Source organism: Lathyrus oleraceus, chromosome 1 (genome assembly GCF_024323335.1).
Source record: "Lathyrus oleraceus cultivar Zhongwan6 chromosome 1, CAAS_Psat_ZW6_1.0, whole genome shotgun sequence".
Taxonomy (NCBI): Eukaryota; Viridiplantae; Streptophyta; class Magnoliopsida; order Fabales; family Fabaceae; genus Lathyrus; species Lathyrus oleraceus.
This window is the reverse complement of record NC_066579.1, coordinates 65,004,781-65,024,375: the sequence shown is the minus strand read 5'-3', so window position 1 is coordinate 65,024,375 and position 19,595 is coordinate 65,004,781. Positions and strand designations below refer to the sequence as shown.

General features: G+C 33.9%; 1 protein-coding gene across 1 annotated transcript; it reads right to left on the bottom strand.

Annotated features, from left to right (window-relative positions):
• Positions 1 to 1,954: 1,954 nt before the first annotated feature.
• Positions 1,955 to 2,326, bottom strand: LOC127091593 (uncharacterized). Its single transcript, XM_051030280.1, has one exon. It carries the CDS (start codon positions 2,324 to 2,326, stop codon positions 1,955 to 1,957), a length of 372 nt encoding a protein of 123 aa, XP_050886237.1.
• Between the last annotated feature and the right edge of the window lie 17,269 nt (positions 2,327 to 19,595).

Here is a 19,595-nt window from a genome sequence, read left to right as displayed (position 1 = left end):
AATGGACAACACTGAGAATGGAAGTTCAGTCAATAAGCCACCTATTTTGGATGACACAAATTACGAATATTGGAAAGCAAAGATGATTTCTTTTCTCAAATCCATTGACAACAAAACTTGGAAGGCCGTGGTTAAAGGTTGGAAATATCATGTGATCACTTCTCAAGGTTCTCAGATTCAAAATGCTTGTCAAAATGATCCACATGAGCTAACACAGACATGCTATGTGTCGACACATAGACCTGTAGGCTTTAAAAATGATCCATATGTGTCGGCACATAGTATGTATGTGTCGACACATAGACCTGTTTTTCACATAACAACCTATTTTTAATGCATGAAATCTTTTCTAAACCATTTTCAAAATATTTTTATGCTTCCTAATGCTAAGATGCACATTAAGACTCAAAGGATACCATCCAATATACATAAACGCTAAAGCATCCGAGTTTTGACATCATACAAAATACATCTAACAGGAAGTTTCACTCACATACTCCCCCTTTTTGATGATTGCAAAAAATGAGAATGCATTTCATGTCTTCATGAAGGCTCCCCCTGAATCTATGCATCCCAACTTCATCTTGCAGATGCTTCTCCCTCTATGACAACATCAAAAATAAACCAAGCAACCCATGAGAAGTATTTTATATCACACATATACTAATATAACACACAAAAGCGTTTGCAAATATAAAATCATCAATAAAACAACACTCACATAGAATGATTTAAATATTGAAAATGCCTAAACATAAATAAAAGCACTTTAAGAAATAATATAACATGGTTGTCACAAATCATGTTGAATAACATAAACAATAAACATGAAAGATGAACGATAGAATGCAATAAAAAACTCTTCAAAAGCGACACGCTTACATGACACATACTTTTGGTGCTCCCGAATGCTGCACACGCATGTGCTCTAGCAAGGCGAATATTTAGATTTATCACCATTCAAACCAAAAACAGAAATGTTATCATAATAGTGACACACTAGAAGAGTTTTGTTGACATTATAACATGTTCAAACATATTTCATGTCAGAATAGATAAATAACAGCCTCACATATATCTTGCAAGAACTAATAATAGATAACATGCTTATACACAAAGAACATATTTCAAGTATGGAAGAAGAATAACATGAAGTCACTATAAGCATATAAATTGAAATACATAAATTGAAATTTTTGGAAGTGACCATTCATGAAATATTTCACACATCAAGCATATCAAGCATATCAAACATTTGGGACATCGACAACATGCAAAAGTAAAAGGCTTACTTTCAAAGAGAGGAAACGAAACTATATTACCTCACATATGAATTGATGAAGGATGCACTCGTATGTGATTGAGCTTCCAAGAAAAGTTAGAGCAAAAGTATATAAAATGCATGCAACAAATCATATTTAGGCAAGATTTAAGATATCAAGTATGCCAAATTTCCTTCAAATGTTGAAAAATGGTTCAGTTGCAAGAGGTTTTTTTAAAGATATCCGCAAGTTGATTTTTGCTATCAACATGCTCAAATACGACATCTCCTTTTTCAACATGGTCACGTAAGAAGTGGTGACGTATCTCAATATGTTTAGCGCGGGAGTGTAACATCATATTTTTGGTTAGATTAATAGCACTAGTGTTGTCACACATAATATGAATACGTTGTAGTTTAATATCAAAATCAAGTATTTGTTGTTTGAGCCACAATAACTATCAGTTGCGATATATTCCTCCTCGACAGTTGACAAAGCAACGAAAACTTGCTTCTTGCTATGCCAACTTACTAAGGAGTTTGAAAACATGTGGAAAGTTCCACTAGTACTTTTCCTATCCGATTTTCAACCGGAAAAATCAGAATTAGTATAACCAACCAAATTACAATCGTTTCCCTTGGAATACCAAAGCCCATACTTAGATGTGCCACAAAGGTATCTAAGGATGCGCTTTACGGCTTTAAAAGTGATTCCTTAGGATTCGATTGGTAATGAGTGCACATACATACGCTAAACATAATGTCCGACCTAGATACAGTAAGATATAAAAGAGATCCAATCATATCTCTATACTTCTTGACATCAACATCCTTACCATTTTCATCTTTTTCCAAGTTTCCATTTGTGGGCATTTGAGTGTCAATTGATTTTTCATCTTCCATACCAAATTTCTTTAGAATTTCGTTGCAATATTTTATTTGACATATAAACGTACCTTCATTGAGTTTCTTGATTTGAAGATCGAGAAAGTAGTTCAATTCTCCCATGAGACTCATATCAAACTCACCCTGCATTAGCTTAGAAAACTCCTTGACTAATTTCATGTTAGTGGAACCAAAGATGATATCATCAACATAAACTTGAACTAGAAGAGTATGTTTTCCTTGACGTTTAATGAAAAGTGTAGTATTTACCTTCCCTCTAGAGTATCCTTGATCTATTAATAACTTACTATTTGAGACCATACAAAGCTCGTTTTTGTTTATAAACATGATTAGGATACTCATGATTTTAAAAATAGGGAGGTTGTGAAACATACACTTTCTCATTAATATATCCCTTAAGGAAATCACTTTTCAAGTCCATTTGAAATAACTTGAAATCTTTGGAGCAAGCATAAGATAGTAAAAGGTGTATAACCTCGAGGAGAGCAACTAGAGCATAAATTTCTCACAATCAATGCCCTCCTCTTGGTTATAATCTTGAGCCATTAGTTGGGCTTTGTTCCTAGTTATCACTCTATTTCACCGAGTTTATTTCTAAAAACCCACTTAGTGCCAATAACTTAATGATCTCGCGGATGAGGGACAAGGACCCATACATCATTTCTTTTAAACTGGTTTAATTCATCTTGCATGACCATAAGCCAATGCTTAGCAAGTAAGGCATAATTTACGTTTTTAGGTTCAACTTGTGAAACAAATGCAAAGTGATAACAAAAATTACTTATCTTGGAGCGTGTTATCACACCTTTGGTGATGTCTCCAAGTATGTTGTTGATTGGATGGTCCTTGGAGGTTCTCCAAGCCAAAGGAAGATCGTCCACTGCAACTGGACTTTCAACCTTCTCTTTTTCACAATCATTATCTTATTCTTTCTCAAGTTCCACCGCTTTAGGGAGATCAATTCCTTTTTCAGGTTCTTTGAGAATGTCTTGTGAAAATACACCTACATCATGAAAAGAAACACCTTTCCAGACATTTCTCGGATAAGATTCATCAAAATTGACATGTACCAACTCTTCAAGAATAAGTAATCTTTTGTTATGAACCCAATAAGATTTGCTCGATTGAGAGTATCCAAGGAAGATACCTCTATCAGCTTTCACATCAAACTTTCCAAGTTTATCCTTTCCATTATTTAAAATAAAACATTTGCATTCGAAAACGTGAAGATGTGATAATTTGGTTTTCTACTCTTTAGTACTTCATAAGGATTTTTGTCTAAAATATGACGTATTAATATCCTATTTAAGATATAAAATACCGTGCTAATGGCATCAACCAAGAAATACATATGTAGATTACCCTCATTGAGCATAGTTCTAACTAATTCATCTTAAACACGATTTTTATGCTCCACAACACCATTTTGTTGTGGAGTTCTTAGAGCGGGAAAATTATGCTCAATACCATGTTTGTCATAATAATTCTCAAAGATGCGGTTTTCAAATTCACCTCCATGATCGCTTCAGATAGCAACTATTTTTAAATTCATCTTATTTTGGGATAACTTTGCGAATTGTGTGAAAGCTGAAAAAGTCTCATCTTTACTATGCAAAAAAGTTGACCAAAAAAATCTCGAGTAATCGTCTACTATCACAAAACCATAGTAATTACTACCTATGCTTTTGGTCCTTGAGGAAATAAAGAGAGATCCATATGGATAAGCTTAAGAGGTCTCGAGGTTGAAACAATGTTTTTTGATTTAAACGAGACTCTTGTTTGCTTACCCATTTGGCATGCATCACATAGATGGTCTTTTGAAAACTTTATTTTTGGTATACCGATTACTAAATATTTTGAGGTCACTTTGTTTAGTAAATCAAAGTTGACATGATCTAGGCATCAATGCCATAACCAAGAGTCTTCACTCATGGTCACTAGAAACTTAGTTCCTGTCAAGGATACGTCATCTAAGTTAAGCATATATAAGTTATTAACTCCCAAGCCTTTAAACATACAATCTTTCTCTTCATTATGTTCAAACATGCAACAAGTATTTGTAAGATTTACTTTAAACCCATTGTCGCATGATTGACTAATTCTAAGAAGACTATGTTTAAGACCTTCAACTAATATAACATCAGTGATAGTAGTAGACAAGGGATTACCCACACTACCTTTTCCAAGTATTTCTCCCTTGTTGTTGTCTCCATAGGTAAAAAACCCTTCTTCTTTATCACAAATTCAATGAATAGAGAGATGTTACCCGCCATATTTCTTGAACATCCACTATCGAGAAACCGTATTTTCTCCGTAGAGCCAAGACATTCGACATTCTTCTTCTTCTTTTTGTTGGCCATGAAGCAAAGCTTGGCCGATTCGTCACTTGAGCTTGAGATTTCATCACTTAAAGAATCACTTTCACTATCCCAAGCCATATAGGCTCTTCTAGACCTGCTAGATTTCTTGTGATTGCCTTTCTCTTTTTCTTTCTTGATCAATGGACAATCCGACTTATAGTGATCGACTTTTCCATAATTGTAGCATGAACTTCTAAGTTTACCCTTGTTATTATCATATTCCTTTGAGGAATTTGATAGCCTTCTAAAGTTGATTAGTTTCTTATTCGAGTGCTTGAATCCATTTTCCTTATGTACCTTGGCACCTAATGAGTGCCAAATTAGGCTATAATTGATATATAAAAACTTGGAGTTGTTTGATCTATTTTGTGGTTTCGTTGATTAATTTGCCTATTGTTGCACCCCAAAATTTTCTCACTTGGTTTTCAACCATCATATGCTTATTGCTTCTCATACATTGCATTTACATTGGTACTTGTGTGTGGGATTATGGACTTCTGGAGCTTGTGATCATTAGTTGAAGATGAAAGTTTTCAAGGCAAGTTGTGTGGGACCTCATGCTCATGAGTATCTTATTAATTCAAGATCATTGAATTTTTGAATTCCCCAAGAATCTTTGAGGAATCAGGGTGTGGCTTCAGTTACTTGGCCCCTAAGCCTTTTGATTAGGAATTAAGGTTTTGGCCCCTTTCAAAAATTAAGTTGAATTTTCATCATGGTTTGGTTTCTTTGATCAATTTTTGGCCCAAGGTATCAAGTATGACCATTGGATTCATCACAAGACTTCTCAAAGCATTGCATTGGATGATTGTTGAATTTTGACCTGATTAGTGAAAAAGTCAACTATTGGTCAAAGGCTGTTTCTGACAAATTTCTTGAGAAACTTGATTCTAAATGACTTGTATGTGTACTAGGTCATCCTCATTTGAATCATGGACCTTTGGTCGGTATTATTTGATGTTCAGTGGCTTATTCTTGATTTTTTGATTATTTGAGCAAAAGTCAACAAAAGTCAACTGTTGACCAAGTGGACTTTTGGTCAAAGTTGAATTCAAGGATCATGTCTCAACATCATATGGATTTTGGTGGAAGAAATTCAAGGAAAATGTGGTTTTGGAAGCTAACTTGTTCATGAAGTAACTTGGTGAAGTGAATTTTTTTTTAAGTGTAAAAGTTACTTCATAGTGCTGATTTTGTGAAATTCATAACTTCCTCATTTTTTATTGGAAATTTGCAAACTTTATATTCCTGGAAATATGGGAAGAATACCTACAGGTTTGTCATTATGGTCCCATGTCCAAAAAATACTTATTGTGAGAGTTATGGAGCAAGACATTATAGGTCACTTTTGAGAATTATGGATCATTTTCACCATTCAGCCATTTTCAAGGCCAGTTTTGGGGATTTTAAATGTTTCAAATAAAATTTCTCTAAACATGAAAGTTGTACGTAATCTCAAAACCTCTCCAAAAAGTACTAGAACTGGAGCTAACTCTTAAAATTGAGAAAATTATTGTCATAAGACCAAAGGGTGGTTTTTGTGAATTTACTAAAACCTAGTTTTGCATATACCCCATTTTCTAAAAAATGTAGCCATTATTTTTGACTCAAATCAAGCCCATAACCTATTTGGGCCGTGAATGAGAGTACCTTGCCTTCTATTTGCACCCATGCAACCATTTTTACCAATTTTGCACTTAAAACCTCATTTTTGCCCAAAATGGTAACTTTGATGTTTCTCTCTCCATACTCCACTAACTTGTACCATCTTTTCCCCATGTACTACTGCACTTATGATGTGTCCAAAACGCACAAATTCCCTAGCCAAATATGAACGAAACACAACCTTGCTTAACAAGTTAATTTTTGGTCTTATATTCCATTTATGCCATCCGACGTCTCTTTGCTTGCAATGACTCTTCTACCCTCACTTTGGAGCCCTATATAAGCAAGCCAAGTCGTCTATTTCAGAATATGCAAGCTCTCTCTTCCCCTTTCACAAAAAACCACCAAATTGGTCTTATCTTTCTCCCTCTTGAATCAAGCCTCTTCTCTAGAATTTCTCAATACCAAAACTCTTTATTTGGGTTCAAGGAAGAAGAATTTACAAGAGTTTCTGGGTTTCTTTTGATTTTGGAAGCACAAGAGGATAGTGGACTCTTTCTCCACTTAATAAGCTTGCAAAACCCTAACCATGGCATTTCAAGATCTGGAAATTGTTGTGTGCGTTCTTGATGATGTTTAGAATATTTTTCACGTTGAAACTTTCCATTGATTCTTGCTTGATTCTCTGATTTTGGATTAGAAGTTATTTGATGAAAATGATTTTTAGCCAATTTCTCGCCCAGATTCATCTCTCTTCATTCATCCTTTTGAAAAAATTTCTAACCCAAAGTTGTAGATCTCTCAGAGATCTATAATTTTGGTGTTTACAACTTCTTATTTCATCAAGAGATGAAGGAGAAAAATGGATGGGAACTTGCCCTGTTAAAAATCATGAAACACGATTTCTTGGTAGGTTTTTGAATTTTTTTTCTTTTGCATGGCCATGTGGCACGTTTTGATTGATTCGTCTTGCGTTTGTCCTTTAGCATCCAATGATTGAGAATTGTTTTCATTGGTTCATGTAGCCCAGGCACGGAATATCATGTTGATTCATTTGGCCAACTTTCTTTTATTTTTTTATTTTATTAAAATATTTTTAATCATAAAAAAAATATGTGCTGAATGGTATTTGTGTCTATTTTTTTATTTTTTTATTTTTCCATTTAGTTTGCAATTTTTGGTATTTTAATTGCTTAAGTGTGTTTATTTTGTTATTTCTTTTATATAGTTTATGTATTTAATTATTTCTGGCCAATTTATGAACCCTAAAAATCCCAAAAAAATATTATCATGTTCCCCTGAGTTTTCTTGAAAATTTGGTGGTCTTGGACTAAATTTATTTTTAGTTTTTCTTTGTTTTCAAAATTTGACAAGATTTAAATGTTTTTTTCGAGGTTTTATGACTTCTACATGAAGTTTCATGTAATTCCTCCATTTCCATTGGTCATAAAAATTCACAAAAATATTTTCTAGCTTTTATAAGATTTTAAGTTAATGTTTGTTATTTTTATAGATTTTTCCTTCTGTTCTTTGTCCCTTGTTCAAATTTATTTTTTTCAAAGGTCTTTTTAGACTAGTTTGTGAGTTAATTTTAACTTTTCTTTTTGTTTTGGTGCTTCCTTGATCTTTTGGCTTAAGCAAGGATATGCCTCTGACTTTTTAGAGGTTTGAGCTCTTGTAAATATTTTTGTTTAGATTTTATATCCTATTTTTCTATTTTCTTTGGTTTTTTTGATCATGAACATCCCTTTTGCATAGTGTAATTGAACCCAACTTCATTTTGAAGCTTGTGGACATAATTTAAGGCTTATTTTTGGGTATGTTGTGATCATTTGGATGCTTAATTGGTATGTCAATTTATTTTCAATTGTTGGAAATTTTAAGTTGATCATTTGATTTTTACCTTAAGCATATAAGTTTGTGTGGTTTGTAAACCCTAGTTTCTTATCCTTATGATTTTTTGAGCCAACTTTTGCTTTGATCTTGAACCCATTGATGCTTAGAAGAAAAATGAGCTCAAGGATAGTCTTATAAATACTTGAGAGGCATTTGACTTCATTTGATCACCTTGATCTTTCTCTTTGAATGTGTTTCTTTCCTATGCTTATTTATGAATTTTGTGAGATACATGGAATGCATTGATGCAAACCATTAAGGATTTGATCCTCATTTCTTTATCTTATTCTCATGACATGTTTAGGGACTTAAGATCAATTTTGTTGATCCATTTAAGCTCCATAATTTATGTTTGTTATGTTTGTCTTTGTTGCTTTATTTTCATTGATACGTGATCAAGGTTAGGAGATTGTTTTGATGCATTCCTTTGCCAATTACCTTTAATCCACATTGAATCGAACCTTGTGTGTTTGCTAATGAATTATAAAGTAATTTTACCTTTAAAGTATAGCTTCTATGATTCTATGGCTTGCATTCAATTACAAGTCCACTTTGATGACTTTTGGGAAGCAACATTTCTCCTCCTCCCACCTTGTTTTCGTTCCTCTTTGATGGTGAGACCTTTAGGGTTGAGGATCCATATTTGAATTGATATTTGAAGTATGTTTTCATGTGTATGCGAGTCTTGCATTACCTTCATCTTTTTCCTTTCCTTCTTGCTTGCATTACAAGTTTGCTTCCTTTGAGCTTTGTTTGATGTTTTCGTTAGCTAGTTTTGTATCTTGAGGACTATTTCATTTGTTGAAGGGTGTTAAATAATTGATACTTGTTGGTATGTATTAGCTACTTCCTTATCTTGTTTGTTTTGACCCTTTAGTGATCATACCTTCCTTGTTTGACCTTTGATACATGACTGCTTTGTGCGATGATATCCACTGAGACCTAACTTTTGATGTGTTTGTCAAATGAAGATGACCCCAAGATAAAAAATGTTCTTAATAACCATATGAGCAACTTTAATGTTTATAAAAAATCCATTTGAAACTTGGAAGGTCATAATTCATTTCAAAACATTATAGGTCATTTTGACTGAAACCCTAATTTTGGGTCAACTTCCCAAGGACCTAACTCCTTCTTTTTTTTATGATTTTAATGTGAGACTAATTGCATTGGAAATTTTGAGATGTATACTTAATTTTGTATGTTGGACAAAATTTCATAATCCTAAAAGAAACACATGTGATAATACAAAACATTATAGGTCACTTTGGACCAAAGCCATTGAATCTTGAAAAAGTCCAACTTCAAGTGCCCATAACTTTCTCATTAAAGATCCAAATGATGCAAAATTTAAGTCCAAATTGGTTTTCTTGAAGAGATCTACAACGTTGATGTTGGAGTTTTTTTCCATTTGAGGCTTGCATCATTGAAACATTAGGGCTTGAAGTTGGTCACTTTTGGCAAAATTTTCAAATACATGTTTTGTACATCAAACTTCATGGCCAGTTTCACAATTTTACAAACTCCAAATGGATTTTTGTTCAACATAGCTTTTGTTCCTTGTGTCAAGACCTTTCCAACCATTACTCACATGCCTATGTTTGGATTTTCTAAATGAGACTTTCGAAGAGAGGAACATTTGTGACCATTTATGCATTTCATGATGAAACTTCATACACAAGCAATTGTAATGCAAACCACACGTCCAAATCATCTCATCATGCTATCAGCTTGCAAAACCATTAGCTTTTGGGCCTCACATGCGCCTGTACAAGCCCATGCATGGAGGACCCAAAGCTTCATGCACACGAGTTCCATTCCATTGCCTTACACTTTCAGCTATAAATAGATGCATCGCTTCATTCAATTCTCAACCTGAAGGCGCCTAAAACTCTGCTGGAATTGAATCCCAACCTCACACCAAAGAAATTTTGCATTTTCATTTCACTTTTCAAGTTTGATTTTCAACAACATCAGTTGATCTTCAATACTAATTCCTAAGCCTTCACTCATACCATACCTTAAGATCAAGCTGCAAGCAAGAGATTGGTTGGATCGTGCTCATCAAAGCTGCAATTCAAAGGTTTATATCTCAACTATTTTGCTTCGAATCTCACCATATATTGTGCTTTGCTTGAGTTTGCTTGGTTTTCTGAAGTCCTCGTGTGAGAGGTAAGCCAATGGTGGCTTTAATTTCATGAATTGATGCAATGCAGATCAAGTACCTGGATTTTCCATCTCAGATTTCTCCTTCTATAGGGATCTTGAGTGAAATCCAAGGTCACAGGGGTGATGTACATCACCCCAACTTTAATTTGGTATAAGGCACATTTTGTTTGGTTGAGGTTGCAAAACATGCAACTGGTTTCCACCACCGTCTCCACGTGGTTGATCCTGAACCCTTGGATGAGGCTCCCATGATCTAATCCTGGCCATGCTTTTGTTTGACTTCATTTAATTCATGATACCACGCGTTTGACTAAGGTACATGATGAGCACGCATATCTGAGCCACTTGATGGTCCACGTCAATTAATGAGGTTGGATCATACGCTCCAGATTTTTTCTCTTTTTATAATTTCTGTTTTATTTTCTTTAAATCCATTTATTTTCAAAAATTCATAACTTTTTTATTTGGAATCACAAAAATATGGGACCAATTGCAAATTTTTCTCTTAGATTCTAGTTTCATAATCTGATTTTAAATTATTTTTGTAATTCCATTTAATATTTTTTGTGAATTATTTTGTTTTTGATTGTTTTTAATTCATTTTAAATATTTTTTGATATTCAAAATTGCCAAAAATATTTTCTTAATACATATGGATGATGACAAGTCTATGAAAAATATTCTCATCAATTTCTTAATTGATTTGAGATTTATTTGAGATTTTAGTCCATTTGTGTTATTTTTCTTCATTTTTAATTGTTTAAAAATAGTTTCTGTTTTCAAAAAATGTTGAGAAAATTTGTCAAACCTAATTTGACCATGTTAGACTTATGATGATCCAATTGGACTTATCCAAGTTGATTTGAATTGGATTTGAAGTTTGACCATGATTTGTTCATTTTATTTTATGTATTATTTTAATTCCAAAAAATACCAAAAATATGTTTGACATTTCTTGACTTCTAATCTTCTTTTCACTTCTGTTTACCATTGATTGATGTTGATTCCACTCACATTTGATCATTTTGTTTTGGATTTGTCATTTTCATTTTCATTTTGTACATTTCATATTCATCTCTCATCTTCTTCTTTTTCTTGTGACCAATGAGTTAATGATTTGTGGTTAGCCTTGACATATGAGGGGCTTAACCTTCTTTTATTCAAATCAATTCAAAGATCAAGTGAATTGCTTTGTGTCCAAGATAGGTTGTTTCTTGGTCAAGCAAAGAACCTGAAATCCATACAAGGTCATTCTTCTTTTCTTTTGGCATGGCAAGTTGTAGGAGCTTGGCTTACTAGTCATGGTCTCTAACTTGTGTTTATTTGCCTATAGTTTTATTGACCGACCTCAGATAGGTGTGACTACTATATTAGTCCACTTACGATTGCTTAACATTGCGCTAAATTGCCTTATGGCACACTAACACTAACTACTAATTACTAACTTTTAATTCAAGCATTTAATTCTTGCAATTTACTTTAATGCAATTTAATTTCTTGCTCATTTTATTCATATTGTCTTTTCCCTTTGCTCACTTGAGCTCATGTTTATGTTTATGCCATTTGCCTTTTGCTCACTTGAGCACATTATTGTGTAAATATACTATTGCCTTGTGTTTGTTTTGTCTTTGTTTGTGTGAACCGAATGCAAAAAGGAGAAATGACTTAGACTTAGGACCTCACCTATGCTTAATGGAGTTCAAGAGCAACTAGGCCTCATGCCTTTAGAATGCTAAAATTGTTGAAGAGCAACTAGGCCTCATGCCTTTAGAATGCTTACATCTTGATGTTGACTTGAAAGGACCCCTAATCTAAACTCTCTCTTTGTCCATTTCTACTATTGCATTGTGAACTTTTTGATTGTTTGTTCTTGTGTGATAGGGATTCCAAACTTGAGATAGTTATAAGGACCATTGTCATGAGCATCCAAGTTAAGAGAAAAGCTAAATGAAGATCCTAGGAGCTTGATTGAATATTTGTTTGATTGCTTGAGTTAATTGCTAAGTCCAAAGGAAAGGAGCATCTTGGATCATATTTATGATCTCAAGAAAGGAACTCCAAGGGTTTTATTCTTTTCTCTCATCTTTACATGTTTAGGAATAGCCCTTCTCTTCTTCTCTCCACTCTAACCCAAGCCAAACTTATTTTTTTGCAAACATTAACATTATTTTCAAAACTAGAAACCTAGGCCATATGCCTTTGATTTTTCAAACTCTTTTCACTAATACTTATTTTGAATGAATCCTAAGTCAACTTTGACTTCCTTTTGAATACTTCTAACTTGTAAATACAACTCACTCAAGTTATTTTGTGGTTCCAATGGCCACCCTTGTTAAAACTTTTTCATAAACATTAGCCATAGGTTTGAGTTATCATAGTGGTTGATGTAAACCTCACCTTATCCTTAGTGATTGGACTATAAGTCTTCCATACTTATTATAGGGTGGATCCTTCACTAGTATGTTGAAGCTCTCCTCACATGGTGGATTGTTGGTTTAGGTTGAGTTTTCTCCCTTTGATAACAAAAGACCTTAAGGCTTTTGACAAATCAATTCACCAACATATTTTGAGATTTTTACCCCGAACTACGAGATTTTGATCCCACCTTTGTGATGGTACGTAGGCAATGAGTTTATCCATTCAAATAACAAAATTGTAAATATGTATATTCTTTTCTCATCTCCCCAATCTTGTTTGCACAAATCTTTTCACAAATACCAACCTACAATACACACTTGCAAAAAGGGCTCCCTTAGAGTACTAAGGATGTTTTGGGTGCCTAAAACCTCCCCATTGCATAACCAACCCCCTTACCCAGATCTCTGACATTTTTATTAGTTTTTTTGATTTGATAAAACTTCTCGGTTTTTGTTCGCTTTCTAACCTTTCCTTTGGATAAATAGAAGTAAGGTGGCGACTCGAATTGTATGATTTACTTTTGATTTGGTCAATAAATCTAAAGGTAACGAATACCCCGCTACACTCACATTCCGGACTCTAAATGGTCTAGCCGGACAAATTTGATATATTACTCAGAGTATAATTATTATGCATGCAAAATACAAACTTAAACATAATAATGATGATGAATACAAGTAGCAACAACAACTAGCATGCAATATATATATATATATATATATATATATATATATATATATATATATATATATATATATATCTGTGTGTGTGTGTGTGTGGGTGGGTGGGTGCGTGTGCGTGTGTGGGTGCGTGTGCGTGTGCGTGTGCGTGTGCGTATGCATGTGCGTGTGCGTGTGTGTGTGTGATACTAGTAGATGATGATGATATATGAAGCTTAAAATCAAAACAACAATAATCAGAATGGATTAAACAATTAAAAACAACAATAACAATATTAAGACTTAAAGTAAATAAGTGTAGAAAAATTAAAGAAGAAAAACGTTTACTGAAAATAATGCAATGCAGGAATTGGAAACCGGAAAACTTGAACGAAAACTTTTGTAATAAAAATAATGACACGCTTAATTAACAAATGATCCAAGTACAAGCAAAGAACTCATAATTCTTAAAGAAATGGTGTGTTTATTGTTCGATGTGAAAAATTAAGTACTTTTTACACAATGAAGTTATATGCCTACTTAATACTAAAAAAACTTGGATGGTAAAAACCTAAAAAATTGGACTCCATTAAAGAGCTTTAGGAAGGAAGAACATATCAAAACAAGAATTTTTGCTAAGGACTTAGGTAAGGGTGATAAATTATTTCAATAATAAGGGGTGTGATGGAAAGGTAGAATGGAGGAACCCTTAACCTCCTTAGCATTGAGTGTTCTAAATCTCAATTTTGATTTTGTGTTAGAATTGTGGATGACAGGATGAAATTGATGTGAAACTCATGTACCCTATGTATGCATATATTTTGTTTTGATATTGTTGATGATGTTATGCCATTGATTGATGTTTGAATGTTTGAACTTGATTTTGCTATTGGTGATTTAGAGATGATGAGTATGATGATGTGTTGTAATATGATGTTGATTCATGAAAACTATAGAGTAGATGATAAATTAGGAAGTTATAACCATGAGAAATTGGATTTATTTGATTGATTTTCATAGAATAAGTTTTTCGCACATGGGGGAGTGTTTGGATGGTTTAAAAACCGATTTTGGGAAACTTTTGCAATATGTGATGACCTATGAAGGTCATGTGCCGACCTATATACGCCATAGATCGACACATGCAATCAACACATTTAACAAAATGTTTCAGGCTTTAAAAATGAAGTACATGTGCCAACCTGAAAAGGTCATGTGCCGACCTGAAAAGGTCATGTCCCGACCTGAAAAGGTCAAGAGCCGACCTGTAAAGGCCATGAGCCAACCTGCATGATTCATGTGTCGACACATAACTGGCAAAATGTTTGTTTAGCAGTGTTCAACGATTTTGGCCATAACTTTGGATATGTATATCCAAATGACATGTTGTTTGAAGAGTTAGAAAGCTAATGCTCAGATATATAATGTGATAGTGATAGATGGAATGTTTAAGTATTAATACAATGCATATTATGTTGGTGAAGTTTTTGTTCATATGTTCGGTTAGTGAATTGTTGACCTATCCCGACGATTTTGGTCGTAACTTTCATTCCGTAAGTCCGATTTAGGTGCTAATCAAAGTGTTGGAAAGCTAACACGATTTCCTATCAAGTGATGATTTAGTTAGAGACTGAATATGTTGTATTAATATGAATTGAAATTCTAGTTATCAGACTTTGGATGTCACACAGGTTGTTATGACATCCAATTCTGCACAGACAGGGATTATGCAGAACTTAACAGTAAGTGCAGTAAATAACACAAGTAATTGTTCACCCAGTTCAGTCCAACATGACCTACATCTGGGGGCTACCAAGCCAGGGAGGAAATCCACTATTAGTAGTATCAATTCAAAGCTAAACTCACCCGTTTACAACTTATCACTTAATCCCTACCCAATGCAATTTCAATCTTAACCTAAGATCAGAGTTCCTACTCACTCCCCCTCAATCACCTCAGTGATTACTATCTTTAAACAATATTAAAGACAAGTTGAAGTCACACTTCAAACAACTCTTGATTGTGCTTCACAGCTTTAATCAAGATACACAGCACTCACGCTTAAAAGCTTTGAGTGACACAACACTTACAACTCAATGAACACCCTATACCAAAGCTATCATCTACTTGATAATGACTTAGCTTACAAGATACGTCTAATACAAGACTCACAAAAATACAGCAGTGAAGTATGATGGACGCACAAAATCTTCACGCCTCAAAATCCTTGAAACTGAATGAAGGAACGCCTTCCTTTTATATTGCAGTATCCTGGGCTTTTGCACATGTATTCTCCTGAATTTAAGGTCACACAAGTTCCCATAAATTCAACATTTAGGTTACTGACAAATATGCTATTTGTTAGGTTCATTGAATGTAGATTGGTTGTTGATTTCCTGGTTTTTCTCTAAGCTGTTGACTTCCTGAAGAATAGCCTGAGAAAAAGCTGAAACAGAAAACTGAACAACCTACAATATAGCATATGCTGTCAGGCATGAATGTCACGACATTCAGCTTGACATCAAGGTCCATATGCTGAGTCTGTTTTTCCAGAAAACAGACTGTACAATTTTGCTGACCTGTACATGATCAAAATGACCATACTACAGTGAAAGCTTACATTAATAAATGTCAAAGTGTCCAACTTAACATTTACACAATTGGCCTTAAGTTAGTTCTGTTATTCTTTTGAAGAACAAACTAAGTTACATGCTGAAGTATAGCAGAACACCACTCTGTCTAATCTTCAGCAGCTGCTGTCAATGATGAATGTCATAACATCCAGTTTGACATTCAGTCAGTAGGCCTTATGCCAGGTCTGGTCCTTCCTTGATAACCAGACTGGAAATAAATACTAAGTTCTAACAGAACACCTGCTGTTCTATTCCTTAGTATCTGTTGACAGGTATGAATGTCACAGCATCCAGTTTGACATTCAATAAATCCTGTGTTAGCTAGTCCTGCAGTAACTACACTGTAGTCACACATACATGTCATGACATCAGTCAAGACATTAGTAACCATCTAGTGTTTTACCATATAATGCAGCCAATTAAACACCTACATGAATAATTGGTAGGTCTTATATGTATTATTGAGGCTATGTTAACGATGAATGCAATGATGGTTTTGATGTTGATGTTGATTACGAGGTTGTTGTGTTATGATGTTAAGAATAATATTGATGTTGTTGAGAATAATATTTATGTTGTTTATGCGATTATGAGATATTTTTATACACATAATGATAACATATTAAGTTGAGATACATAGTTTTCGATGTGAAAACTACCATGTGGTTGTTGTACATGAATCATACCGTTTATGAGATACCGTTAATTATTTGTTAAATTGTGATGATGATGTATTCATTCGTTCATTCATTCATGCATCATGAGTTGTTGTTGGTGGTGAAAGAGGCGGGTTACAGGTCTTGGTGAGATGACTTGTGACTGTCACAAGCTCGGTGTGTGGTTCATGGGTTTGCAGTTGATTGGGACCCGGTTCATGATAAGAATCATTGTTGAGATCGGTACCGCAAGCATTTGAGTCTATAATGTGGTTGAGAGGTAATTACATATTGATTGTATATTGTTGTGAAATGGGTGAACTTTAATACATGTGTTGTGTTATATAATATGTTATGTTTGAACTGTATTATATTTAATCTACTCTGATTGTTATGCGTCACTTATTATTCAAATGTATTTCTCACCACTTCTGTTTGAATGTTGCCTTTACATCAGCATCATGCAGATACTATGGAGTAGCTTTGTTGAAGTAAGTGAAAGGTAACTCTTAGAGTGGCTTCCAATAGTTTTTCATTTTCTTTAGTTGGGTCTTACTTTGATCAATGTAACATTGGTCTGAGAACATTTGCTTTAACTTATTTTGTTTTGTTGGATTTGTTATTTATGTTTGATGAGATTTAGGCATTGCGATGAGTTGAATATTATGACTCTTGTTATTGCATTATGATTGTCGAATTTATGAGACTTCACGTCATGAGTTTGAAATTAATATGTTTAATTCATTTGATAATGATTCCGCTGCGATGATACCTAAGTGTAGGTGAGCATGCAATGACATGTTTTATATAATATTTTGTAACATGTGTTACGGAGCAGGATAAGTTTGATGTGAATGACACCCTTTGTGATCGTAATTTCTATTAAAATTGTATGTGGGGTTTAGGGTGTTACAACAAATGCCCTCAACTTGAACTTGAATTGAGATAATAAAACTAACCTTACTTTGCAAAATGCATTTACATGATAAATTTAGCAATCCAACCCTATAAACCCTAAGTTTGATGTTGATTCTGACACTTTCTCTTCCCTTGATTTGAGCTTGATCAAGTAACCCAACAACGAAAATTTGATCCATTATCTCACGCTACTCCTTTGCAAGAAACTCTCGTTCTTCAAAACCTTCACTCGATCGGATCTAAATTGCGAATTGTTATAACACAATATTTACCAATATGATCCACTGTCTCACGCTACACCTTTTCAAGAAACCTATGTTCTTCAAAGTCTTCACTCGATCAGGTCCAATTGTGAAATCTTGTCCAAAACCTTTAAGTTCCTAATTGATCTTGAAGGAAAATGTCAGCTTGGTTTTCTTATTTGAAACCCTCAAAGATCTCAACCTAATTTACAATTCAACAACTTAAATTGGACGCTATCAACTCTAATTCTAGATGACGCCCAAATAAAGAATGATTATGTGTAGTTTGTTTGTGTGTATGCATAAAATGCAGGTTGAAGATGAAGAGAACTCTTTGAAATTCTGCTTTCGTATAAGTTTACGCTAGAACCTTACTAAAAATGATGCATGCATGAATTATTTATATGTAAGCAAGTTGGAGAAAAAAGTAATGCAAAAGATTTGAAAAAACATGATTTTTTTGGAAAAAAATGCGTTGTATGTGTCGACCTATTGAAGTCATGTGTCGACCTATATAGGGCATGTGTCAACCTGTATAGGTCATATGTCGACATGTATAGGTCATGTGTCGACACATACAGTCAGTACATCAAACAAAAGCTACAGACTTTAAAAATGACTTACATCTGTCGACCTGTAGAATTTTTTTTCTTCTATGTGTTGACACATAGACTCTTTTTCCCATAAAAACTTGTTTTTGAGGCATGAAACCTATTTTAACTTATTTCAAAATGTTTTTATGCTTCCTAATGCTAAGATGTACATTAAGACTCAGAGGATACCATCCAGTATACATATACACTAAAGTATCCTAGTTTTGACATCATACAAAATACATCTAACAGAAAGTTTCACTCACAAATATAGGCGGTCAATACCCTCTAGTAAGTAGGGAGTTGTTAAGACCAAGTCTAGGCGGTCAATACCCCCTAGGAAGTCCCTATAAATACATTCTCCCTCAAAGGAATAATAGGATTCTCAAGGCATACACATCTACTACTCAAGGAGCGCTACGCTCCTAATAGTCCTAACACCGTCAATCTAACCGTATGTTTGTAATCCAGCAACACTGGACACCAACAAGGCCTTTCATCTCACATGAGTTGGTCTCTCAAACAACCTCAAAAACCACCATAGATGGCTACTCGCCACCGTGAGGCAACTCTCACCTTCCAAACTTGTAATATACCTACTAGGATCTCTGAGTCCTCCTGTTCTTTCAGGGGGAACATGCACACCATGTACTTTTTGGACGGTACATACATTATTTTATGCTCACTTCTTCCACTTGTGATACTAAAGTTTTCACCATTATTATCAATCTTCAAATCTTTCACCTTCGAAAATTCTTTAGATCTCACAATCGTACTCCAACTCAATCTATAGGGCACAATCAAACTATATCTCATATTAACACAAATTTCTAGTATAATTCCTTAGAAGACAATTACAGAAAACATTAAGAAAAATTAACTTAACATCACATGCAAAAATTGTTTTACCTTTACGTTTTAGCATGACCATCATATCATAGACATAGACATCAATCGGTTATAAAGTTAAGGACGAAAGCATATCAAGCATTAATGGAAATTAATTCTTTCAATAAAATTCACTATGTTTTGTACCTAATAAAATGAAGATCTAATTTTATCGATTTTTTTTTATATTTAACATAAATTACTTATTTTGTTCTACCATTATTTTTCCAACATGTCACTGAAAATATTTTGTTTTGATGTGTACATTACAATCTTAAAGAATTTATTCTATGTATATTCACTGCAGTAAAAATGTTTAGAAACTAAATCAGAGATTGAATGTTGGAAATATGACAAATGAGTCTTATATCATACTAAGCATAAGGAAAAA